The sequence below is a fragment of the Chiroxiphia lanceolata genome, chromosome 6 (genome assembly GCF_009829145.1).
Source record: "Chiroxiphia lanceolata isolate bChiLan1 chromosome 6, bChiLan1.pri, whole genome shotgun sequence".
In the NCBI taxonomy this organism is placed as follows: Eukaryota; Metazoa; Chordata; class Aves; order Passeriformes; family Pipridae; genus Chiroxiphia; species Chiroxiphia lanceolata.
The window spans coordinates 5,777,580-5,805,557 of NC_045642.1; the positions used below are offsets into that span (position 1 = coordinate 5,777,580).

The following is a 27,978-nucleotide window of genomic DNA, read 5'->3' on the forward strand; positions in this document are numbered from 1 at the left end:
CTAGTTCTGTGTGCATAAGGTGTAACAGGACTGCTCAGAGATTTCATGAGATAAATGTCTTTATTTCCCCCCTAAATCCCAAAATAGATTTCTAATCATGTTTCCGTGTAATGGACCTTAAATATCATAGAATCATAGGTTGGTTTGGGTTGAAAGGGATTTTAAAGATAAGCTCATTCCAATCCCTCTGTTGTGGGTAGGGACACCTTTCACTAGACCAGGTTGCTCAAACCCATCCAACCTGGCCTTGGACACTGCCAGGGATGGGGTACCCACAACTTCTCTGGGCAGCTTGGGGCTGGGAGACTTATGCTGGATGATGTATACTGTGAGGCAAAACACCAAAAGGCCAAAAAGTGTATTTATAGAAGAAAGAAAAGGTGGATACCAGAATTTCTGTGTGACCCAGGACACAAGTTTATCTAGCTGTATGCTGGACATTTTGTCCCAAAGGATACTGGGAGACACAATATTGAAAGCTTTACTTAAATCCGAAGAGATTTCATCAACTGGCTTCCCTTGATCAGTTAGGTGGGTTACTTTGTCATGAAAGGAAATCAGAACTTTTCTCTCACGAGAAACTGTGCTGGCTCTGACTGATGACTGCATTGTCCTTCGGGTTTTTTCATTACCTGCCTGAATAATCTGCATAATTTTATGAGTCACTGAAGTGAGATTGACAGCCCTGTAGTTTCCAGGGTCACCCTTCTTGCCCTTCTTGAAAATTGATACAATATTTCAGTCAACTGGGACCTCTCCAGGTGCCCAAGACCATTCAGAAATCATTGAGAGAGGCCTCAAAATGACATCAGCCGGCTCTGAATATTCTCAGATGAATCCCATCAGTCCCCCTACATGTATAGGGATACATCTGGAGCAGCAGATCCCACACAAGTTCAGGGTCAACTGGGAGGTGATCATTCTCATAGCCATGGTCCCCCAGCTTAGGACACTGGGGCTCCCTTAGTCTGTCATCAGTATTGAAGACAGAGGCAAAGAAAGACTAAACATCTCTGTCCTGCTATGTCAATGAAAACATGTTTGTATTTTCTAATTTTATTTCTCTCATCTTATCAGCTAATTATGTAATTTCTATCAAGGTAAGAGTTTTTAAAGGAATAGACTTGACTTTAATTTTACAGCTGATCATTACAGGATGTATCCTGATAGACACCATACGAGAGCAAGGCCAACTTCATGCTGTATTTAGAAGGAGAGGTTTGAGCAGCTTCCAAGTGATTCTTTAATTCTGGCAGTTGAATTTCCTGCTGCTTCTACAAGGAAATAGGTCTTAATTTCACTGGCCTGAGTGTGAGAGGTAAATTTTGGAAGTAATGTCATTTCTCATTCTCCATAAAAGCACTGTAGTGGGTGTGCTTGGGGGTTTTCCAGTTTGTTTGTTGTTTACTCTGCATTTAGTATAGTTGTGACAAAAATAAGACCACAACTGTTGGAAAGAAGTTGACAATCCAGGTTGCAGAACCAGAGAATTCTGCTTGCAAGCATATTTAAATGAAAGGAATGTCTTCAGCGTTCTTTAAATCCTTAGGGTTTTTTGCACTATTGGTTTATTTCCCCTGGCACAACTGGAAATACCTAGGTGAAGATGATGTCTCTAGAGAGTAAATAGAGTTCCAAATTAATGGGAATATCAAATGCCAACTCAAATATAAGACTTAAAAATAGGAAACAGTTACTCATGAGTTTTCTTTTGTGGTCGAGTTCTCTAGGGATCACTTTTAACCCTAGGTGGTATTTTTAGCAGTGACCTGAAAGGAAAAGTGAAATCATCACTGCACTAGAGTGCAGAGGTCCTGAGTGCTGAATATCCTACTGAATTGAGTGCTGGCCAACAACAGGCATTTCAGCACAAAAGTTGGAACTTCCCCTGGGAAACAGTGTCTCAGGGATTTTTTTTCTGCAAAGGGCAGCTGTTTATAAATTAAATAATTGTCCATGAAAGGCTTATGGCCAAAATGGCTAATGGGGATTCCAATCTTTTGGTTTTGTGGCTGCTAGAGTGCTCGTGGAATGTTGAGTGCTGCTCTATTGTCAAGTCAGAGAAAAAAAGCTGAAATATTTATGGGGTTCCATTAAGCCTTCCTTATAGTGCTATGTTGAAGTCCTTTCTAAATAGCTCATCAGAAAAATAAATTTAAAAAAAAATGAAGAGGTGATCCGGTATAAAAATCTATGGACTATTTAAGTACAGTAGTAGCTTTCTCTTGATCTGATGGATAAGGTACTATAAAATAAGAATTAGAAACTGAAGCTTGCACAAAATGTTACATACTGTTTACAAGATCTGTGGGGAAAAATTCCCCATGTCTGAAAACTGTTATACCAGGTTGCGATGTTTAAATCACTAATTGAATTAACCATATATTTTTTTAAGTCTCGTCATATGTGTGTCTGTGTCTCTGTGTGTCTGTGTTTTCGTGGAGAACTTTCAGATAATCCCATCAGTTCCTTAGCTATAATTCTGGATTGAAGGCTGTTTCTCACATATCTGTCTTGAGAGGGGAAAAAAACGCTAGCACAAGTATAGGCATTTACAATTAACTTAATTGCATATGTTCTTCTTTTCACAATTCTTAAAACTGCAAAAGGTTGAAGTGAAATGATGTTATTTAATAGAAGCAATCTTTAAAGGCATGATTGATTTATAAAAGTGAGGCTTAATGTTATAATCAATGTTATTTGTTTAGTGGGATGATACTGAAAAATACTATAATGATGACTTAACTATCATTCAGGACGTAATTATTGGCCAGCTTAGAAGTTGTACTCATCCAAGTGGCTGAGCTAAAACTTTTAATAGGAATAATATTGAACTTGATGATCTGTGGTTGCATTTGATGGTTTTAAAGGCCTTTTCCAGCTGAATTGATTGTGTTATTCTGTGTTGACCTCATACTTCATAATGTAAAAGGCAGTTAAATTGATCTGAAATATACACTTAAAAAATTTGAAATCAGAAGCCTTCATGATACACTGATAGTGTTGAAGAGAAACAGGGTTCATTTTTGGAGGCTGTATTCAGCCATGTTTAGTGAGTGTCTCATGTTTTTCTTTTCAAGAAATGGATTAATTTTTTTCCAGCTATAATAAGAGTTTTTAAGAGTGTTAATATAATAACAATACTTGATGCTGTGGTGGGGTTTTTTCCCATGTAGGAATATAAAATGAAGATAGAGGTTATCCAGTTTGATTCTATGTTTTATATAAAAAAGGAAAGTATGGATGACTTACTCAAATACAGGTCTAATATGTGAAACTGAATACCCTTTGTATGTGTTGAGGTCTTACAAATAGATAAAAAAACTTCTGCTGTTACTGAAATAAGTTATTATTCGTTATGAAGTATCTCTCAATTAAGGTTTTTCAGAATTTAATAGAGTAATTATCCTGCATTAAGGATTTTTTTGTGTAATGTAGGTACCAATCAGAGTGAGCTTATTCTTTAGCAGTAAGTATTTGTTACATCCATTGAGTATTGAAAACTAAATGGTCTTCCAAACTAAAGGGTCTTCCAAACTGAGCTTTCACACTTGACGCTGTGAAAATGTTTTCACATTTAACCTAAATGTCATGGAAAATGTTCCAAGCTTTTCTTCGTAATTTATGTGATTAAAGATTCCTATTGTGATGATGCCAGAAACATTTGAGATTTATCAGGTTCTCTATTCAATGTGGTTTATGAATGACATTTTATTTTAGGTAGTGTGATGTATGCTATGTGAAGGCAAAGGCTTTACACAATTTTTTTTACAGTTAAGAAGGTATTTTTTTTCAATCACACTTGTGATGACATGAGTGTAGAAACCCAGAATAAAGGGAGCTAATGTGTATGTCTCAAATACCAATAGACAAATGGTCATGGAGCCAACCAAGGATTGTTGGTAAGAACAAGCTGTGAGAAAGAACAGGATGTAGCTGGTGAAAGGGGCCATACAGAGTTAGGATATTTCTGGCACAAATGTCCTTGTTCTAGGCCCTGGAGATAAGCACAACACAGTACAGTAAAAATGCAAGAAGGAGGTTGACTAAAGGTTGACTCAGTAGGGGGAGGATTAAGACCAGCAAAGACCCCTGAAGCCCTCAGGCCCCTTTCCAAAAAGGTCAAGAAGAATGAACTGTGCACTATAACTAATTTCCATAGAAAGTGAGAAACTTAGCTCCAGGGTGCAGAAAACTAATCTTTAAAAAGGTACCTCCACAAAGTCTAGGCAGTGCCCCCAGGACTCTGGGCACCCCTGCACTTGGATCAATGCTGGAGCCAGGACTGGTGATCTATCTATTGATTTATGTAGTAGCTACTCCTTTTTTATGCCAATGTTTATTCTTGATTAAATGGGGAATAGTTACTGGGCTGTTCTTTTTGAGATTAGCACTGGTCCAGCCTCACTTCCAGCATTGGGTTAGCATGCATATGGACTAGCTGTCAAACTTCCTTCACCTAAAGTTAGGAGCAAATGAAAGGCACTTTTTTTTTTTATCACTAGTACTGAAATGATCCACTCTATCTGCATTTCACAGAATGAGGCACAGCAAATTTTTTCCTTTATGTTTCTCATGGCCAAAATCTGGAGACCTCCAAGAGCTGGCTTCATTTAGAGTCTTTCTAGATTGGCATAATGTTGAGCATGCTTTAAATTGTGCATACCCATTTAACAATCAGAAAAGCTCTTCATATCCTAGCTCCATCTTTCCTGCCTGGTCTATCAGGAAGCTATGAGATGTAGTACAGTTGTCTGTTCTGGCTTTGAGCCATGTAGGGTTTTGCCTCAATAACAGGAATTCCCAGCACCCCCTTGGAAGGAGACTTCCCAAGGCAGAAGTGCTAAAATAAAAAAGGGAGGATGTGATTAAACCATAAACTTTAATGATGTTTTTCACCAATGTAAGAAATTTCTATCATGCTGTAATCATTTCCATGCTCATGCTAACTGCCAGAGGAATATTTTGCAGGGAAAGAACCAATAAATACAGTTCTAAAAACAAGTATATACTTTTTTATTTTCTTCCTTTTTTTTTTTTGGCTAAGCGTATATGTGTCTATTATTGCACATCCAAATATTCCTGAACAAGCAAGATCTGTGGAGCAAAGTTCTAGTTGGAAACATACATTCTAGAAAACACCCCTGTGGCGAAGTGAGGAAGGAATAAAAATAATTTCGGTAAATCAATTTAGTGACCCAGTTGATGATGTCAACCACAAGCTGTGTGTCAGCCACGAGTGTGCCAGAGCTGGGTAAACACTGACGTGCAAGAGCAAATGCCACCAAAATTAGCATATCATAAAACACTACTCTGACACTGTAGCAGAGAATGAAACTAACTTGTTAAATTTTAATCGTGAAGGTCATACCACTACCATAACAGCGAATCTGCTCTGAGGTTACTGTGCTGTGACTCACATTCTTCAAGCAGAAGCAGCATGGTGTTAAGAAGTCTGTTTGAAATGACACAGGGGAACACAGAGAGAGAGAGAGCAAAAGGGAATAATTTTCTTTTAAATTAAGACAGTGCCTCATCATAAAAATTATATTCTTTTTTCTACATATATCACTTAAATTGCGGTTAAAATTGAATGATTGTGTGTTATTTACATTACTGTAAATTTCTTAGGTAGTAGTGATTTGTCTTGCTTCGCACAGTGACTCCAGTATAGATACAAGAAACATTATTTTTTGGCAACATGAAGTAATTATGCAGTAGGGCCCATAGTTAATGACAGCCTATCACTGCTTAAGAGATTGATCATTAAAGCCATGCAGAACAATTACGAAGTATATCTCTTTATGTATTAATCTATGTTACCCATTGCTATGTCTTAACTACTGTAGGTTTTTGTCTAATAAGCACATCCTTTTAGGAAGAACTACAAGGGAGACTTCCTAGAAACCTCTGGAGTAGCACAACAGACATATTATGTGGCTTTGCTCTGCTCTGAACACGACATTGTCGGTGCTCCAACCCATTGCCACTGCATGCTCTGCTGGCACACAGCATCCATTTCACTAAGAAGCAGAGTCCTTTCTGCTCGTACCTTTTTAAAAACCTGGCAACAGATGTTACCTATGTCTACCTTAATGTCCTACTAAATACTTAATCTATCTGACCAAGAACAGTGTGCTGTGCTGCAGAGGAACTGTCCTTGGTCTGCTAATTAAGTTCTCGGTGAGAGAAACACTTAGAACAAAGCATATTCTGTGAGCTCGGGGGAAGTTTTAAGTGATCTTAGCTATTATAGTTAAATGCGGGGGCTTTCCTGCTAATCAGAGGAACTTCTTTGTAGACTCTGATGCTGAAGATAATTTTAGTGCAGGTAGGTCGGTGTGCAGCTGCAGATTGAGCTCTGGGTGGTGAACTGCCGACCCTTTGCATGACAGAGCACAGGGGAACCTGTGGTTTCCTGAGGACCTGTGGTTTCCTTTGTTCAGGGGGCACCCAGCTCCATCTGTTATTCTGTTGTTGCAATGTGATTAAATTATTTGAAGGATCCAGACGTCTGAGACTCTGCTGTGGAGAACCTGGTGTGGAGCCGGTAGGGAAACCTTGTCTGGCCGTGTGAGTGTGGCGTGAGTGGGAAGTCGCGGGGCCCCTCGGCTCACTGGAGCTGCCTCAGCCCCAGCTCAGGTGGTGCGAGTGTGGCTGCCAGAATGACTCTTTAATACTTGCGCTGAGTTTAGATAAGAGAGAGACTTGCAGAGTTTGACACTCCTTCGAGTGGCACAGATTTTCATGGGGAAAATTCCTTGGAAGGTCGTGGCACTCCAAGCAGGAGAAATGGTCAGATTACTCTTTCTAGCACAACTGAGAGAGGTTAAATATATCACTAAGAGACTAAGATTTATAAAAACGTGTAGTGGTAAATTGTAAATTCAAACAGAAATAGTGCAGTAAAATAGACTATCTACGTTACTCTTCTGAGGATCTTTGTGTACAGCAATCACAAAAGATCTCCTGATCCTGTACAGACAGGAGGCTTTAGCACGCTTCCTAGCAAACCCCATGTGGTTAATTTTCCTTGGCATTGAAACCAATAGATACTTTAGTGTTGTTTGTTTTTGTTTTCTCCACCTTTAATTTTTGGTAGAGGTGAATATCAGTGTATTTCTAATCCTAATCTATGTGTATATCCTTGTTCATCAAGATATTCCAGACATTTTGCAGACTGTATTTTTTCTTCTGTGGTGTCTTTATCCATAGAGTTCCCTTTGACAGGAAAAGCAGCAGTCTCTCAGAGGTCACAGTGCATTAATTCTTGATGGAATAACCTGAGGCATTTGAACAAGGGAGTAGCAAAGATTTCTGATGTTAACTTTGGAATATATTCACTGGATCTGCCTGGGAGGGAGTTAGTTTTCTTTGTAGCAGCCTGTATGGTTCTATGTTTTGGATCTGTGACTAAAACAGTGTTGCTAACACCCCAGAGTTTTGGCTGTTGCTGAGTAGTGCTTGTGCAGCATCATGGCCCTCTCTGTCTCCCAGCTCTGCTCTGCAGTGAGCAGAGGGGACACACGCAGCTGGGACAGCTGGCCCCAGCGGACCAGGGGGATGTCCCGTGCCACAGAGAATAACACTCAGCAAGAAAATCTGAGCAGTGAGGAGGTAGTTGTTTCTCAGGGGGCATTGGTCTGCTGGTGGGAGGTAGTGAGTGTGGCTGCATCATGGTTTGGTTTGGGTTTTCCTTTTTTCCTGTACTTACTTAACTATCTTTACCTCAACCAGTGAATTTTTCTCACTCTTGCTTCTCCCATTCACTTAGGAAAGCTACTTTATTTCTTCATATCTCAAGAACACCTCTTAGAAGTTGGGCTTTTTCCAAATTGTTGTGCCAGCTGTTTTGTTCCAGCTAACTTTGGAATGTTGGGGTTTTTTGCCACATTTGTTAGTGCTTCTATAATGTTTTTTTCACAAAGGTTACCCAATAGGTAAAAGTATTAAGAGCATTGATATGTTTCCATAATGGTGAAGGGAAAATTTTTGTAGCTTTGAAAGGAAAGTGTAAATATTTTACAGAATGGCATACCATTGGCATCTGTACTTTAGTTTTGGGTTTTTTTGTTTGTTTTGTTTTTTTTTTAACTATCTTCAAACCTTATAGTGTGCCAAACATTTTTGTTTAGTGGGAGGATTGCTTATTAAGTGGTTTCATAATTAGCTATCTTTCTTTGTCATGGCTTAGTAGGGTAGAGCTTAGTATTTTATTTTTCTTCTGACTTTTTTCAGGTATGAATACAAGCAAAAGTGAAACAGTGAAAGAGCATCCACTGAAACCTTCTAGAAGATCTATGCCATGCCTCGTCCAGAGCCAAACACATCCTCAGAGCCTGAGCAAGCATTCTTCATTCCTGCAGCCAAATCGTGTACAGCCACAGCCTCTAAGTGCAGGGACATCAACAGCTACAGTGGATGTAGTGTCAGAACGAGGTAGGAGGTTTTCTCTTTCAGGAGCTTATTCCAACACTGATAAGCTTTGATTTGTTTAGATATCTACAGTTTATTGGAGAAATGTTTTTGCACAGAACGCCTACACCTATCGTAGTACAGGTTCTGAGTCATCAATGAAACACGTATCCCCGTTGTGGTATTCTGAGTATCCTTATAATGTCTGAAGTGAGGCTTTAAAATTATTTTTATCTGTTTTATCAATTATGATTATTTCCTTCTCACTGAAAACAAGACAAGAAGGTGCTCAGGTGTGCTGGGAAAGAGCATGAAGGTTTCTGTAGTCTGTCCTAGGAAGAGAGAAAATTCCTAGGCTTTTGGCAAAAAATGTCTTTAAGTATGAACACGTATGAGCAGATGCATTCATTGATGAATAGCAGAACCAGGGAAGAGTGGTATGGAGAAAATGAGAGCAAAGGGAGAAAATCCCTCTGAATTTTAGTTTGTGCTGGAATAAGGAACTACTTTTATTTTAGGATTCATGATTTAATAGATAAACATACCTTATCAGAGAAACTAGTCCAGTTGGAGATCTCAGTCACTGTGTGTTGCCTGTTGCCAACTGTTGCCATCCACTCTTGCCCAAATGTGTGCAAACCTTTATCTGACTTTTGCTACTAGATTTTGATAAGTCTTTCTTTAATGTTGATAGACATTAGACACTAATTATTACTCTAGAAATTTATTTTACCGAGACGAACTGCTCTCAGAAATAGAGTGGAATTCTTCATTAAAGTGATCTTGTTATTTTTTCTGCCGATGGAAAGTGCTCTTCAAAATTTCAGTGTAAAGTTTTAAAACAGCTTTAAAAAGTATATTTTACTTACAAAATCATTGTGAATGCTGATATGAATATTGCATTTATTACAGCTAAAGTGGTGGAGACTTTGGAAAACAACTTGCTTAAGTTGTCTAATACAGAATACGGTGATCCATTTTTAGGTAAGTTGTTGTCTGAACTGAAATAATGAAAATTAATGGTTATTCAATTACACTTGCAGTATTTAAGTGTGGAAAGGCCGTATGTATGTACCCTGAACTGCCAGTTTTTTTGAAAGAGAAGATTAAATGTGACTGTGTGATGTCATAAATTTCCTGATATTGTCTCACCTTTCAGACTAACAGTAAAGAGGGAATAAAGACAGAGAAATGTCATACATTCAGTGTATCCTTCCCTATAACAATCTTTCGTAATACAATCGTAATACAATCACCTGTATTTGAAATTCCTTTGAAGTTGTTATTATTCACTTAATTTTCCTGTATAGTCACGTTATTCAGTATTGTTGTGGCTGCAGTTCTGTTGTTGTTACTGGTTTTGGTATTCTTATATATTTGCTTTAGATATATACTTATAAAAAGGGTTCCAGTCTGGGGAAAAAAAAAAGAACTAATGCAGAAAAATAGCCACATTTGATATCTGTACCTGAATTACTGTCATTCTGATACTGTAATTAAGTCAAAGAAAGTAGGAAAGAAATTATTCTTAGAATCCCATTCTTGCAACTGCAAATTGAATCTGTAAATGCACACATGAGTAGTAATTTGCATGTTCCAAAATCAAGTAATTTTGAAGTTTTCTGGCCATCTGCTTTACCCATACAGACACACAGATATTGCTTCACCTTGCACAACTGCTATGAAAGATATTTTTGCTCACAGATGATGAAGCATCCAACTAGAAATCATATCTTCATGCAGAATGAGAGAGATCTGCTTTCAAAAAGCTATTTCTGCTCACCTCTCACGCGTTTTAGCATTGATTTTTCTTCATGGCCCAAATTACATGATAGATAAGAGGCTTCTCAAGGTCTCCTAAAGAGGTATCTACTGGAATAGCTGAAATTGGTACTTCCTCCAAACCAAATGTTCCAAAATCATGGCACAGACCAAAAGTTTGACATGAAGAGTATGTAAGAAAATTGTGTGTCTCAGTAAGTTCCAGCGAAAGTTTTACTGCACTCTCCAAGTGTAATTGGTCTCATTGGGTGAGCAAGCATGGACAATAGAAGATTTTACTGTTACAATTTCCTTAAATTTTTTTTTATATCCTGCTCTATTTTTTACTAGTTGCTTACACATGCTGATGTTATTGCATTTTTGTATATGGCAGCAGTAATTCTTTCTCACAGTGAGTGATGCACTGTTTTCATTCACATTACTTAGTTTTAGCCTGAAAGATACATGGAGGGCTCAGCAATTGAGGAAAAGATAGATTGATCTTATCAGCTCAAAATTGTATTAAATTTTGGCATGGATGTTTTGTCTCTTCTGACTACAGCTATGATCTTTGAAGAGAAAAAAAAATATTTAAATAGTAGCCCTTTCCTAACTTGACTCATTAATTTGTCTGTGTTAATTGAGTCAAACCGAAATTAGATAACTGAAATCTGTGAAGTTATTCTGTATTTACAGAAATGTAACTGATTAGATTGTTCAGTTACAAGTAAGAAAGGAAACAGTATTTATAAATTAATCCCTGAAGTCAGCCCTAAGGATTGCCTTATATAAAAATCAGCATCATGTGTTAGGTTCATGAAGAGAAATCAGGGTCAGTTAGAGGTGCATTTAACAAAATGGCCTGTGTGCCTTCAAAATACAGTTTGTTGGTGCTTGAGGATCTTATTTATGTGGGTAAAAATTTGTCTCCAAGTCTAAAATTTTAAATTTTATCCTCCTGGGGGGAGGTGGGGAGGAGATTAAAAAAAACAAAACAATACAGAAAAAGGAATATTAGTGCCTGAACTTTGATCACCAAATAGATGAAAACAATGCTTTGGTTTGTACTCTGGCACTTGGATGGGGTTTGCAAAATAGGCTGATTAATGGGTGTCATCGTCTTCGTGAACCTTTTCAAACTACTCTCCTGAGAACATCTTAAACAGCTGAATTAAGTGAATGTGGTGAATTTTTAATTAGGCAGCATTGTGGAACTGTGCATAAAATAGGCCAAATGGCTTTATCCTCTTCCAGAATTGTGTCCACAGACAAACTTGTGTGAAGGGGATTAACAGACATCAGATAAAAGACTTCAGTGGAAAGGTTCTCTTTTTCAGTGACTATACATGAGGCCATAAGTCTGTTGGACTTGTTTAGTTAATGACATTGATGGATTTATAAGTAAGAAGTAATGTATTGCACCTTTGTTACTAAACCAGACAAATGGGACCAAGGGCATTATGGATTTATGTATTTTTTACCTGTCAGTTTTAGGTGGTAAATAGTGTTTTTAGTTTGAGGAATTGGTAAATTCAGTTGAAGTGATGGGCATTGAGCTTCTGTAATATAAAACGTGAACTTTGAGGTTTCAGACACACTGAAACGCTCCGTGCCTAACCAAAGCTTTGTAGAAATTCCCATCCAGTGAAGGTTATGATCAGAGCTTTTGGATGTTACCTAGGTGGAAATCCTATTGCTTGGATCTGGACATGAAGTAAAATGTTACACCTTGTATTTCTCAAAGCATGGTTGTAGAATTTGGTGTTCAGTCCAGAGCAAAATCATGTTATTACTTCTACTTCCTTCAAGAAGCGCTTCCTTTTCTTTTACGTTTGCATTATAGAAGAATATAAAGTTCTGGTTTAACAATCCATTGTCAGTTGAGGTGATTTGAATTCACAAAAAATAAAACTAAGATCAGAGTTCTCAGTTAAGAGCAGTAATCCCTCCAGCTCTATTGCATCTTCTTTTAAGATTTTTACTCATTAAATGAGCAAAAGCTTCCTGTGTTTTGACTGTTCAGAGAATTACTTTTTACCCAAGAACTTCTCCAAGGGACCAGTTTGCCTGCTAACCAATGTAATGTTGGTTTACTGCCTGGGTATACAGTCTTTGATGCCTGCCACAGGAGAGATGCTTATGTGAGATGACAGACAGTTAGGCCCAGTCTCAGTGTGGTATTTTAGGTAACAAAAGCAGTATACCTGTGATCCAAGACTTACTTAGACTACTGTCTCATACTGGTGCAATAGTCACAAATAGCTAAGAGGCATAAATTTAGCAAAATGGGAAAAAACTATTTAATACTTTTGTATTTGGGTGTCAGGATCTTACCTCTTATATTTATCTCTTGGTAAATAAAAGAAAAAATGAAAATACTTGTGTTGTATTTGTAGATACACGTAAATTTGTTTACACAGGAATGTGGATGTTATGCTGAACTCGTTGCTGTAACAATATAATTCCAGTGTCATCCATCTTTTAATACGTTTGAAGGTCACACCAGTGACACTCAGATGTTTGACATTCATTCTCTCAAAGGGAGTTGAACATTATACTTTTTTTTCGAAGTCTTCTGTCTGTGGATGCTTGCTAAAAAATGTAGTGTGTATTTATATTTCATTCCTTTTTTCTGTGTTTCGTTTCTCTTCTGAAAGACATGCTCAGTAATCACTTTGATTGTGCCAGCTGGATTTAAATGACATGGCTTCAGTTCCTGAATTTCTGGCTTTACTGCAGACACCCATAATAGCTTGTGGATCTAATTGGAGCTGGGAAAAACAAGTGGCTGCTTCCTAGTAGCTACATAGTAACTAAATACAGAGAGTCATACTAATTAAAATTTATTGTCCACTAGAACTTTTTATTTTTAAATTCTAGAAACAGAACAGAATTGCAGAGACATTAAGGTTAATGACATTAAGGTTAACTAATGAGTGAACCCAGGAACTGCTCTGCTGGTGCAGGGGTGCGTCTGTGTGCACATGCAGCACATGGATGTGCTAAGAAACAGTAATTGGTAAATTTTTTAAATAATGGTTTTCTTTTTCCTTTAATGCCATTATATGCATAAAGGGAATGAACCTTATCTTTGAATTCTTACGAATTTGTCTGCCCATGTTTTCTGAGGGAATCTAAATGTAGACAATTTTGTTGAAGGTTATTTGCACTAGAATTTAATCTCTATGAACAGTTGAAAAATCTTCGATGACGTCTGTTAAAATAATAGGAGGTGGTTACTACATACCTTCGGGGTGTTGTGAGTGTGCTTTAGAAATCTGGCTGCCTGAGATTAAGAGAATTTAGCAGGTTTTTATGACTGAACTGAAAATGAGGTAGTCTTGAGTTAAGGTGAAGATAATTACATGATTTGCAAGGATTTGTTTTACTGAATTTCAGTAATAACTCCATTTTTCTAAGAAAAACTCTTTTCTTGCCATAACTGAGAGAAACCCTCTCTTCTAATGCATGGTACAGGTGAAAAAGAGCTGTGTAGGATGCAAAGGCTCACAAAACCACAAGCAGTGTTGTCTGATCTTTTCTCAGATTGTCCTTTGGGTTTAGCAAAAGAATAGAGGGCAGTGGCAATATTTAGACTGATATATGTGACGTGTTTATCTATTTGTTAGGTCCTTTTCTATAGTTGGAATTACTATCATGAGTTTTGTCAGGTTTGACTTCCTCTTTTTATGTTCACTTTGAAACGCTGTGAGTCAGATTTACAAAAGGAATTTCTTATTACAATACAGATTAATGTATTTAAAAATCCAGTTTATCACATGCATAGCTAAGGCATCAAGGTTTTCAGGAGTTAGGCCATATTGGAAATCCATTTATACTAAAAGAAAGACTTGTGAAGCTGACAGTCTGCTTGTTAACTTAAAGAACAAATTTTCTCATTTTAATGCAAGCAAGCATATTAGTAGTTTTCTGCAGATCCTGTAATCAGAAATGTTAGAGGATCATCAGAGGATCTGCTTTACATTGTTAGTCTGAAATATGTCATTTCAAATAAGATGTAAAAATGAGGGATGATATAATCAATAGAAATTGGTATTCAGTATTTAGATATAATTAGGATCCACTTTTAAGTTATTTGGCAAATAAAAACAACACTCAGTAGCAAGTAAAACAACACTAATTCATTTATTCTTTTTTCGATTCTGTGGGGAGTTTTTTCCCCCTGACTTAGGTTAATTATGAGGGATTTGTGCATAGTAACTCATCTTTCTAAGCAGGACACTGAATCCTTCCTAGATAGGAACTTGATCATGAATGAAGTAGTTAATAATTTTACTGTGACAGATATCCTGTATTCTGAATGTATCCTGAATCTAATTACGACAAAGCTTATAAACTCCTTATTTATGTGCCATGCTGTAATATAGTGTACTGACCAATGAAGAGCTGAGCCAAACCCAACAGTCCACTAAAGAATCATAATAACTGCATGATAAAAGCTTTTTTCAGTGTTCAGTTACAGAAGTGTTTTTAAGTGAATTTTGGTTAAGTGATGTTATGATGTAAGACCCCAGGTTCAAGCCACATGCTTGCCCAGGCGTTTTATTTATATTTAAGGCTCCAAAATTTAATTTTTGCAAAGCCTTTGGTTCTTAATACCTTGAGGTCATGTAAAGAGAGCACACTACATACGTTTCCCAAGAGATTTCTTTTAATTTAGTGAGAAAATAGGCGTTTTGGCAAAAGTTAAAAGTTAGCATACAACCAAGAGGAAGTATTTCAGCCAAGTACCCAGCACACACCAACTCACACAGCTTAGTAAAATACAACTCATCAATTTTAAGTTACCAAAAAGATATAAAGGAAAAAGTTCAAGAAAAGAATAAAGAAAACAGTAAAAAAAAAGAAAAGAGATTAAGAGAAGAAAAAGTAGTAAAGAGAGAGAGAAGTGAGATTCGAATCCAGTGTCTCACAGAGGTTAGACTGAAACGGACAGTGTAACCTGTGCAATATGTACAGTGTTTGCACTAAGAGAGGGACTGAAAGGTCACAGAAGATATGACTCAAGAAAACCAGGTTCAGTTTCTGCTTCAACAGAAACATGATGTTTCCATCGTGACTTCTGGAATAATTTTTTCACAGGTTTGTGGTGCTTAGGCAGTGCCTGCATAAATAAGGGCTGTCATGTCTGTTCTGACTGGTAGTGAGATGGCTGAAAAGCTGCATTAGAACAGTTTTTCCCATACCTAGAGCACGAGGGAGTTGTGCATATTAGAGCTGGCTCATGCCTGGAGAGCTGACAGTATGGATGAAGAAGCTTTGTAATCTGTTCAGTGCTCACTGAAACATAATAAGGATTAGTCTTCAAATTTAGTACTGAGGTTCGAAATATTGATGTGCTTTAGGCATTTAATCTGCCTCTACCAGTTCTGTATACCATCCTAACTCCTCCAAACAGCAGTAATACCTGACTGTCTCCGTTTTTAAAAAATGAGAAATATTCTGTATAATGGTTGGCACTCTCTGAAAGTTCATAAGAAATTGTACATTAAGAAAAGCCTGTATTTGTCTGTCATGAGAGTTTTTCATATCTAAGTATACATACACGGGTAGCTGAAAACCCTTCTATGTTATATGTATAATATAGTATCCCAGGTGCACAGCACAATAAAATAAGAAGACCTAAATCCGTCACAATGTCATTTATCCAGGTGTCTAGTGATGTCCTTCTCCAGGTTATTTGTTGTTTCTAGGACTAAAATTAGGACAAAAGGGGATTATTTTCTTGACCAATAATCTCATTCTTACTAAAGCTTTGCAAAGCCTGTCCTTTAATGTGTAAAAGCTCAAAGGAATGAGTAAAGAGTCATCATATCAAAGTCTGTGAAACAGAAACCATTTAGGAATAATATTTATATTAATTTCTTTTTCTATAGCTATGCCACATGTAAATTGAAAAGCTTTTGCTATCATAAACTACAGTTATATAAAATATATTAATGAATTGCATGTTACAGAGAAATTGGGACAAGTGCTTTTTATCCCCTTTCATAAAATTAAAATGCACCTTTCAGAAAAGTATGATAGTAAGAAAGATAGCCAATCAGTTAAGAAGACCTAAAACTGAAGATGCAAAGTGAGGACCTAGAAATCTATTTCTAAACTAAATGCTTTTGCATTTTTATATAAAGTATTTCCAGAAATGACAGTGTCTCCAGTGTTTTATCCTATAAGTGACCTTATTGGGCGTATCTTATTGTCATGCATTAAGTGTAGTAAGTATATGTCAGGAAGTGTTGATAGGTTTTTGTGATGTATGAAAACTGAAGTTTCTCATCATGCCTCTATATAACAAGATAGCAAAGCAAAGCAACTGCTAGGATGAAGAGATCTGTTATCTGCTTGATTAATGCTTGAAGCCTTTTTAAAATCACCTTATACTTGAGTATGTATCCAAGGTGACATTACTTAGTTACATGTTCAGGTGTTCTAACAATTATACAGGTGCATCTGCTTTAAGTATGTACCTAATTAAGAGAAATCCTTGACATGTTGAAGTGAATACTGAAATTCCCACTGACTTTATTGAAATAAGATTTGGACTCTTACCTGTAGAATTAGAAGCTGTCACCCTTTCTCTGATTTAACAACCTTATCTTTGTTTAAAATTCAGCCTGGCTTTTTCCCTCTCTTTCTTTTGCAGCATTGGCAAAAGATAATTTAATACAGAAACTGTTCTGACTTGAAGTCATAATAGTGTAACTTTCCTCTCTATAACAGGTCACTTGAGACTTACAAATTCTATACACCATTTTAATATTTTTTTAATAAAACTTTTTATGTGACAACAATTCTGAAAGCTCTCAACCATCACATAAGTTTTAATTAACATGATTGTATATGTCTAATACATCAGCAAGATACTGTTAATTGGCTATACTCATTTAAAAATATATTATAGTTGCTTTTTATTGTAGTTCTGCAAGCACATAGTCTTTTACTAGAATTGATATTTAAATCTTTCCCCTTTTAGTGGGTACTGTGAAAATTCACATAAAGAGGTTGTGTAAAGGGTCATGCACGTTCTGTTTGCGTCAGCGGTAATATTTTACCTGAACAGCTGTATTGGGTTTGCCTGGCAAGTTTTAGGTAGCTGGGGGGGCTGCAGGGGTGGCTCCTATGAGAGGCTGCTGGAAGCTTCCCCTGTGTGCAGCAGAGCCAATGCCAGCCGGCTCCAGGACGGACCCGCCGCTGGCCGAGGCTGAACCCGTTCAGTGGCAGTGGAAGCACCCCTGGGATAGCAGATTTCAGGGAGGAAATAAAATACATACGGGCAACTTCAGCTGGAGCAGAGATTCCCCTGCAGCCCATGGTGAAGACCAGAGTGAGGCAGACTGTGCTCCTGCAGCCTGTGGAGGTCCATGGTGGAGCAGACATCCACCCGCAGCCCATGGAGGAGCCTGGGAGGTCCATACTGGAGCAGGCTCCTGGCAGGACCTGTGGAGAGAGGAGCCCACACTAGAGCAGGTTTGGTGGCAGGACTTGTGATCTGGTGGAGGACCCATGCTAGGGCAGTCTGTTCCTGAGGGGACTGCACCTTGTGGAAGGAACCCACACTGAAGCAGTTCATGAAGAACTACAGCCCATGAGAAGGACTCATCCTAGAGCAGTTTATGGAGGACTGTTCCCCATTGGAGGGGCCTCATGCTGGAGAAGGGGAAGAGTGTGAGGAGTCTCACCTTCAGGAGGAAGGAGTAGCACAGACAGTATGTGATGCAACCCCCATTTCCCATTCCCCTGTACTGCTCCTGAGGGAGGAGGTTGAGAACCCAGGAGTAAAGTTAAGTCCAGGAAGAAGGGAGGGTCAGGGGGAAGGTATTTTAGGATTTAGTTTTATGTGTCATTATTCTGCTCTGAACTTCTTGGTAATAAATTAAATTTATTTTCTCCAAGTGGAGTCTGTTTTGACCATGACAGTAAGTGATGACTGATCTCTCCCTGTTCTTGTCTTGATTCGGGAGCCATTTGTTGTATTTTTCTCCTTCCAGTTCTGCTCAGGAGCAGAGTGACAGAGCGTCTTTGGTGGGCACCTGGCATCCGGCCAGGGTCAACCCACAGGAGACCTGAAAAAAATAATTCTGCAAAGTGCACAAAACTAAAAGAAGAGAGTGGTTAGGAATGAAGGCAAATGTCCTTTCGATGTCCTTGGTGGTTTGAGGACGTGGGCATGAACATACATGAGTCCCATCCTCCATTACAGTCCTCCCACTGCAGACTTTTTGTTTTACCCAGCCATGCTTTCCCCCCTGCCCTCCCCTTTTCCTTTTTTCTTTACATCTTTTGAGGTTTTCCACAGTCTCAAAATTTTTCAGGAAACTCTGTATACTTTAGCATTAATGTAGGGGAGCTGTATTTACCAAGGAGTCACCCCAACAGGTCAGATAATTTTTTTATTTTTGTTTTTTGGTCCTTCAGTAGAGGAGAAAGGGAAAAGTGCTTTGTAAACAATTATTACACTCTTTGCTGACTTTGGCATGTTTTTACATTGACTAAAGGTTTTTTACCTTACTGAGTTAATACCGACAGAGTAGATTAACTAAAAGCTGAATGCAGCACATCTGCTCAGCTGATATATTTCAGCATCTAAACATTGATTGGTGGACATTTTGATAGAGTAGTATTTTAGTGATTAGACCTACACAGATGAGAATTGCATCAACTTTATTTAGCTCTCTAAAGAAGAAAATTAGTTTTAAAAAATCCAAATGAAAATGTTTAATAAAAACATTGCAAGGACTCAATATATATGAATGAGATGCTCCTAGCTCATGTCTTTCAGCTGTGCCCAGCAAAGCACAGACGGGATGGCATTAATTAATAGCAGCAAAGGGAACATAGACCCATAGAATGATTAAGGTTGGAAGGGACCTTAAACAGTTCCAACTCCCTTGCTGTGGGCAGGAACACCTCCACCAGACCAGACTGCAGAACCCCATCCATCCTGACCTTGAACACTCCAGGGATGGGGAGTCCTCTCGCTGGGCCTGGGGAGGGGGGGTGACAGCTGAGGTCTGTTGAGGGCTCATCTTTCTGTCAATTGGTGTAAAAAACCTGAGCTTCTAGAGCAATATTAACTGGATTTTTTTTTCCTCTTGTGGCTTCTTGCCTACCCCCAACCCCTCCAAATGAAGCAGACTAGTTGTGATGGTTGGCATCAGAGCCTGTCCAAGAAATACCAGAACAGGGAGCACTGGCAGCTGATCTCGACAGTAACAACCAAATGGGTTGTCATAGGGCAGGGACCTGGTGGAAAATAAAAATGCAGTAAACAGTAGCTTTCCCACAGTGCTGAGGGAGAGAACTTCAGGCAGCCAAGCTTCTCTCATGACATATTATGGAGCTGCAGCCACATAAAGATCCACGTTTGAATTTAAAGATGGATACTTACAGTGCAAGTCAAATAAAAAGACTTTTAGTTCATATTATTGCTTTCAGAGGAAGTTACATTAAAAACATCCTTGGGCAGTACAACTCCAGACTCAGCATTCAGGGATGCTATCTTGGTTTGGATTGTGGCAATCCCAAATGGCAGATAAAGTACATGACCAAATAATAGAGACTGGGGAGGAATGGATGACAGAAAATAGACTTTATAGACAAACTTTATATAAGAATGTCATAGAAGCTTAGAAACTGTAGTTATTGAAGAAAGTCTCGAGGAGTTAAATCACTGTGCTTTGTAGTATACAAGTTTATCTTTAAAGGAATGTAATTTTGGCTTAGTGGGTGGGAAAATTACAGGAGAAAGTTTTTTTAAATGAAAGTAATGGATACCTTATTACAGGAAAAGCACCTGGTCATAAAAAATAGAAAAACATAGTCAATGCTAGTAGCAAAGTTTAATTTCTGTTATCTTCTCTCAAGTTCTTTTTCTAAAATCAATGTATTTTTCTCTGTTCTTTAAAAACATTAAAAATGATCAAAAGAAATTTGCAGAAAGTTAAGAAACTAAATGTGCCTCCAAAACCACACATGCATTGTGATTGTTCTTTGTAACCTGTTTTGGTATAAAAATATGATGCATTCTATTGAACTTTTTCTTTGAGTCGATTATTTATATTAAAGATTTCTTTTAATATATGCTACAGAAGAGGTAAAGAATACTAATCTGTTCAAAGTATCTACAAACCATATTTAGGTGTTTTGTTGACAGTAGTTCCCAAAACTACTGAATGTTAAGGAAAATGCAAACTTCTGAATATACTTTTGAAATATGGATTGTATGATATGTCTCAGTCTGACATTTTTTAGACAAGTGTAACAAATATTATTCAAGTACAATATTTAAATGCTATGAATTGCTCCCTTTTACTGTTAATATATTATATAGTGGGAGAGTGCTTCACATGCATAAAGTGAGTAATCAACTTCTAAGAAATACAATAGCAAGTATCTTTAAGTTTATATAAGAAATGATCCTTTTTTTACAGAAGAGATGCTGCATTTTGAAATATGTGTCCTTGAAAGCATAAAAATGTTTAGCAGGTAAAGTGTGTTGAGCCTGAAGGAAAACTTATTTCATAACTTCAAATTGCTTAAATGAAGCACTGGGTGGTTTTGCAAAGGCTGTTGTTTTCTTTTTAGTATTAGGTGTACTCATAGGGCTATCCTCTAAAACTTCCTCTAAAAATAGACTCTTAATGTAAGTATGGTTTCCTTGCTTTAAATGACCTAGTTATGATTTCGTAGTCCTGTCTCTTGTTTTACATGCTTCTATTACAAGCTCTTAAACTTAAGAGTTCATCACCCCTGGGCATGAGGCAAAGTCTGCAAAGTTGTTTAAGTGTCCTCTTTCCTACTTTGTATACCTGCTACCTAAAACCTTCCTTTTATTGTGTTCATTTTTGTTGACCAAGAGCAATCTGTGTAAGTACCTGAGTAGGCACTTTGATGATTAAAATTAGCTATTTTGTACATAACAAAATCCAATCACAGATTTACCAAGGTTAGTGTCAATATCAGAAATTACCAGGGAAACATTTGTGTAATCGCTATGTAGTATCTCAACTGCAGAAAAAACGGTGCTTGGAAATGTTCTAGATTTTAATATTCCATCTCAGAAGTGTGAAATGTTTAGGGTATGTGAGATAATTGTGTTTGTTCCTTTTTTTGTTTCTATAGTACTTACTGTGGAAAATTTAACTGAGCAACTTCATGAAAAACTTTATTGTTGCAGATGAGCTTTTATAAATATAATTCAGAAAATTCAAGATTGTGGTTTCCACAGCAACCATGACTTGGCTTCTCTTTAGGGTTTAGAATTACTGGGCTAAATGCTGTTCCTAGTCCTCCTGACTTTTCCCATGTTGATGTGAAAGCTGAGATGAGAACTTGGCTCAGGATTTGTGGGTAACTTTTTTGTCTGAATATGTTTCTATTTCAAATTTGTCCAGTTGTGTGGGAATAATTATTCCATCTTTTTCATCTTTAAAATATTTTTTTCAAGTCTGACCATTTTCCAGCATTCATTAAAACTTTACATGGTCCTACACTGTACAGACATTACCCTTCATTTTACTCCTGCTGGGTATACAGGGTAAGTATTGTTGTGACTCACTGAGGGACAATGTGGGTAAGCTTTGAGAAGGTCCTCAGTTCCCTGCAGCTCTCTCAGGGTACTCAGCAAAGTTTTCATAAAAACTTCAGTTGAGCAATTAAAACTAAATCCAGTGAAAAGGAAAATGCTTTCTTCATAGTGTCCTTCTACCTTCTACCACCATCAGGTAGCCCTCCTAAAATGTGTTCTGAAGTGCTCACTGCAGTGTCTTAAGATGCAAATTTTCAAATGCTGTATCTGCATGTGGGGGGGGGAATTGGGCATTTCGATTGCTTGCTGAAATTTATGACATGTTACTCTGGTCTCCAGGATGTACCTGTCTATTTGGTAAAATATTTTGAGTCTCAACAACTGTGAGTCAATCATTTGAATATTCATATCACTTTGTGGGTTTTTTTTTAAACTACTGTAAAGCCATAGTGAAACCCTACTTCTAAAAATAGAAGTCATTTCTACTTGAAGATAAAGATGATAACAATTCAAGTAAAAAATTTTTGCAGGAAGGGATAGAATATGTTATTGAAAAGCGTGTACAAAAAATGAATGTTCAACTGTGGCTGCAATAATACTATTCATTTCTATCCACTATAATCTAAAATGAGCCCATTGTTTTCTTCTGTTTTTCCTTCAGATGTAGGGAAGGACAAAGATACTTATACAGATGATTCAGAACATGGGAATTATGATACTCGTACAGATCAATCATTGCTTATTCAAAACAAGCTCACCAGGCAGAAAACAGAACCTCGAACTAAATCGTCTTTAAAGGTAAGGAACACAAAAACTTTTTAAAATTATATCAACAGTCAGAATGTGCTAAAATATTTTTAAAATGCAATTTTTAAGGGATTAGATAAGCAGCAGCTTAAATATTGGGCGTCTCATGGTTAGAAATTTAGGTGGCTCCCGTATTATAATTTGACTGACAGAATCAATGAATGCAGTTCTCTGTACCAAAATCAACCAAAATGATGTAATATCAAGGATTCTAATGATTTTTATTGACTCATCTAAGAGGTAGTAACCTTCTTTCAGTAAATTTATATTGCACAGGATTTAGGATATAGGATTCCAAGTATGGAATTCATGTTATCTGGGAGGCCTCAGGAAATTCTGAGAGTTTAGAACTATGTTCATGTAGCAAATGGTCAGTCCATAGTGATCCAAAGTACAGGATTCTCCTTCCAAGCAGTATCAAAATGATATCAAGACACACTGAAACTGGCATATTATCTTGCTTAGTAATTACCTAAACATACTATTCCACAATGTATTTTCTCCAGCAATTCATCTGCTATAACGCCAAAGAATTATGATGGGGTTTTCTGTTCAAAACATATTTTCTTTTAGTCTCACTCTGGACAGAGAGAGCCTTAATTCTCCTTTCCATTAAGCATAATTGCTTGTAAGTGTATGAAAAATGACTAACCTCAAGAAGTTCTGAATAATTTTCTTCTTCGTGCACTGGGAATAGTGTATTCTGCAGCACAGTGGTTTTTTTACCAGTGATTCTCTGATTTTTTGGTATATGCCTGTAGGCATGAATAATCCTGTGTTACAAATCTAGAAACCCTAAATTACTAAAGTTCTGTGCTGTATATACAGTATACTCCTCAGGAGACCATGTTATGATCCGATTATTAAAATTATTAGAAATGCCTTTACCCGAATTAAGGTGCAAACGATACCAGATGCCAGAGTCAATAGTGTGGGTTTTATTTAAATAAATGTGAGACAGAGAAAGAAAAAATAGAAAGAAATAGGAAAAAGGAGGGGGGGAAGAAGAAAGTGAGTGAAGAGAGAGATTAAAATAGAAAATATATCACCACTCCGTGTAACGTTGGCATCCCGTCGGTCCAGGTCCTCTGGTCTTCTTGGTAGTGAGGGTCCCACAAAACACAGAGTCCAATGGTTAATGTATGTTCAGGAGATGCCAGCACCTCCCCTGGGGGCGAGGGAAGCTTTGCAGCCTCCTGCACAGGCTCTGATTTGTTGCCTCACTTGGATCACGTGCAGTCCTTTGGTGGTAGAAGGCCTCAGGAATGAGCTGGGGGGCGCTTTGGGGGTCTTTGATGGTTGATGACCCCTTCTCAGCTGCCTCTCACATGAACAGTCCCGTGTGTACTGGTCTTCCTGGAGCGGAGGGGAGGCTTTTCTCCTTTGGTTAGTGTGGCGAGATTTCACCAGTCACACACCCAAGAACCCTTCTCCTCCACCACCCCCTCAGTCCAGCAGGGCTGGTTCTTAACACAGATACATTCTGCTTTCCTGAGCCTTGTTTGTGTACTTCTCCTCAGACTTGAGAGATTAATAATATTCTTATCTCAAGTCCCAGTCACAATCCAAATTCCAGTCAGATTTTGGTGGTCGCAGACAGGCAGTTGTTTCCTTGTAGTTGGACAAAAAGTCTTTCTATTATTTTGACAATGTTTAGGACATTACTGACATTTCAGTCCATCACAGGACCATTAGAGAGTTTCTCATCAATTGTGCCTTAGGCATTTGTGATTTAAGCATTGAATGCGTGCTTGATGAGAGTCATGTAACTGTTCTCATGTTGTCACACTCATCATCCTTACTGCAGTATTCTGGGAAGTACAGGTAAGCAGGTTGGTGTGATCTCTGAAACTTCATTTCATAGGAGTGCTTTAGAAAAAACTCTAATAATAAGCTATCTAATAATTTTTAGATGGGTTAACATGTAATTGTATTACAGATTCTAAATCTGTGACATGAAGAAATGATCTCAGGAATATGACATACATGTCATGTATATAACCCTTCCTGGCTTACATTTAAATCTAAACCATTGCAATGAGAACTTTTGGGTTCGTGATTCTTTGTCTGTGTCTGCAAAGCTAGCTGAATATGACAAATTATAGTGAAATTCTTGTTGATTTTGTTGATTAGATAGACAAAGCTTTTGATGTTAAATGTGGGCTTAAAAAACTGAAAAAGCAGGCAGAATATGTAGAAGTTAGATCATGTTACACATCACTGACTAATTTTAACAACAGGTAAGAGCACTACCAAACAAGTTTAGTAACAGATAGTGTCTGTCTAGTAACAGAGATTTATTATCCTAAAGCAAAATACTTTTTTTTATTTTCATATAAAATATAAAATGACCAGCTGGCTTGATTTTTTCCAGGTCCTGCGTTGAGGGTGGTTACAAAGTTTATAGTCAGTCAGTAAGCTCACTTTTAAGTTTAAGAGGAGATCTTGGTTTTGTATTAAGTTTAAACAAAAATGCATTTTTAGGCTCAGTCTTCATAGGTCCTGACCTATTGAACAAAGTGGTTCAGAGTTTAAAAACATGTTCTCAAGCCACATCTGGCTTTTAGCCTTCACACTCCTTTTATCACAGCAACTACTCTGGAAACTTCCTTCTGCATTTATACTGTTTTTGCAAATGAGGTGTCTGGCTTTAACTTCAGCTGAGTTAAAACCAAAATTCAAAACATTGCCCTGTACCAGCTGCTGTGAAGAAAATTAACTCTATCCCAGCCAAAACCAGCACATGAGGCAAACAAGCAGGATTCTCCTTCTGTTACTGTTTGCCTGCTTCCACAAGAAAGGGCAGGGGGAAATTTAGATTAGTCTTATATAGAAAAGAACACTGCTGGTTTGCCTTTTGGATTATTGTAGAAGTCTTTGAGCAATTAGTGGGAAATATGTAAGGGGAACTTCTTCCCAAAATGGATATAACACGAGCTTCTAATTCTTTTGAGACTGCTGGAAGTACAAAAGACTGCAGTGCAGCTTTGTGACTGGTAAAACTCTCATATATTTGAAAAATAAACTGATCTGTCACAATAAAAAGTCTTCTCAGTCTGACAGAGAATGAAAATGAGAAACACTGCATTGGCAAGGAATAGAAAGATAAAAGCATAATCTTCTTCTCTCTTTTAATGTTTCTATTTTGGCTTGTTTTGGAAAGGTTGTTTTATGCTTGTGAGACTCAGGAGAAAATTGCTATAAAAGTTATTGTAATAATTCTTGGTGCTATTATTTTTTCTCCATGATTAGATACTTGAATACTTCAAGCAATAATGAACTTGTATTGCTGCGACAATGAAAACCAATACACTTTTTTTTTAGGAATTTTTTAGTGTTTCAAGTTACATACAGACACCTCATCTTCCATAAAACTGATTTATATTACTACATTTTAAAACTTTAAAAACATCAGATAAGTTTGATATAGCATGAAGATGCCAATGGAGTCATCTAGTTTTTCATTTCCTTGATTATGATTAATAACGTGTAATCTCTTAGTGTAGGTAGTATCATTTCAGAATCCACAGATTTCATACTGAAAATTGTGGAAGTTGCTCAGACACATGAAAAAGCTGTTATTTCATTATCTACCCTGCCAGCTTTTCCTCACCAGCTGCTCTTGAAATTGGTGTAGGAAGTATCTCCTCATGTATGTGATTCTGCTGAGGGTCTCACACGAGAAGAATGAGACAATAAGCTGAACAAAGTCTGAAATGAATAGTAGCTGCTACTATGAGGTGTCTTGGTTTAATGACAGTAGTATTCAGGGAGTGGGACCCTCTAATGAGGTAAAACCCTCCCTTCTCCTTCATTTAGTTCTCTCCCCCAGATACTGACAAAATTTGAAGTTATGAGGAGTCCGAATGAAGGAAAAAAGATAACAATTTTACTAAAAAAATGAGAAAAAAAGCAGAACAAAACAAAAATAACGGCAGAAAAAATGTTACCCAGCCACCTAATGTTACCCAGTTACCCCCACCTAACCCTAACCCTAACCTCTGACTTGTTTAATGAGAAAAAACCTGTCCAGAGAAATGGTGACATCAGTAGCAGTGAATTCTTTTCCTTACCTATTGTGATTACGTGTTCAGTAGAGAATTACAGTTCTGTTTTCTTTCATTCACTACATCACCGTTATTGTCTTTGATCTGATGAACTTTTTTTAAATCTAGGTAGCGTATTTTGCTATCTGGCAAGGGTAAAGAAAGGATTTTTAGAACAAAGTTTGCATATTATCACTGTGGGTTCAGGAATTATGAAGCATGCTGCCTGTGCAATAACTTCACTTCCTGCCTTTTTTCTGGTATCCACTGCTATTGGCTATAAATATTCCATGTCCAGACTACCTTTGTGGTGTATGGGATCTGAAACAGTTTCTCTTTCCTCTTTGGAGCATACATGACTTCTGAGGAATTTAAAATAAGATCTTAAATAAGCAATTGGGCAAAAGATATGGAGAATTGTATCTTGTGAGCTGGTCGTATTGCTGAAAATTCATTTTAATTTAAGCAAAACTCATTATGTTCAGTTGTGATTATGAGAGTGATTTTAAAGTATAGATCTACCCGTGAAAATTTGAAATGCTTTGTTTAGGTATTTTATTGTATTCTTTGTGATTTTGAATGTATCTATTCCTCCCTCTCCTGCAATACTACTTAACTTACAGAATTTCATGGTAGTTTTGAAAAAATAATAATTAAGTGGAATATTTCCAGTATAAAAATGTTCTTCAATCTCATTTTTTGTTGTTTTCCCGCACTTGACAGGAATTATTTTCTGTTTTCATTTTTTCCTGTGTAAGTCCATGACTTCCAGTGCGATGCAGAATTTGCACTATGTTTATTATCACTGCTTTATTATCACTTTATTTCACTCATGCTCCTGTTTTGAATGGAAGTCAGACATGTGTGCTGAAAGAGAAGGTTTGGCAATAAAAATGTTTTGGTATATAATTAAGAACAGTATGTTGTCAGCCTGACAATAGTGTATGAAAAGGAGAACAGTAAAGAAAGCCTGATAGGGAGTTGTCCACAAATGCAGTCTAATAACACAGAAGTAAATAAAGCTTAAAAGGAATGCTAACAGATAAAATCATTATCCTAGAATAGAATGACATGGTAAAGTGCAGTGAAAGATAACTTCATGTTTATGTTTCTGGTGTCATGGCTCTCATCTGCTGTCAGTTTTTGTTTAAAAAAAAGAAATAAAAAAGCTCAGAAAATATTTCAGGAAATTCAGGGAAAGTAGTAATTTTATCATAAAGATGGAAATTTTAAAAAATGAACATGTAAAGAAAAATTTTCAGTGGTCATGTCAGGATGCTTCTCAAGATCTCCCTTTTAGATTTAAAGAGCTAATAGTAGAGGTTAAATATTAAAAATAGGAAGCCTCCTGCTGCCTCCAAACGTCCTCCACTGCTGCTCCCTCATGATAATGTTGAACAG

The 27,978-nt window shown here is 37.3% G+C and overlaps 1 protein-coding gene across 6 annotated transcripts in view; it reads left to right on the top strand.

Annotated features, from left to right (window-relative positions):
• Window positions 1-27,978, top strand: part of ANO3 (anoctamin 3) — a 133,890-nt gene that overhangs the window by 37,547 nt on the left and 68,365 nt on the right. For 4 of the 6 annotated variants that reach the window (XM_032690447.1, XM_032690442.1, XM_032690445.1 and 1 more), the window contains exons 2-4: window positions 8,239-8,439; window positions 9,328-9,399; window positions 22,386-22,522. In XM_032690447.1, coding sequence (XP_032546338.1) covers window positions 8,241-8,439; window positions 9,328-9,399; window positions 22,386-22,522 — 408 coding nt within the window. In that variant the 5' untranslated portion in view covers window positions 8,239-8,240. Of the gene's footprint in view, window positions 1-6,454; window positions 6,551-7,597; window positions 7,618-8,238; window positions 8,440-9,327; window positions 9,400-22,385; window positions 22,523-27,978 lie in introns of those variants that run through there. The other 2 variants (XM_032690444.1, XM_032690446.1) reach the window with 2 other exon arrangements.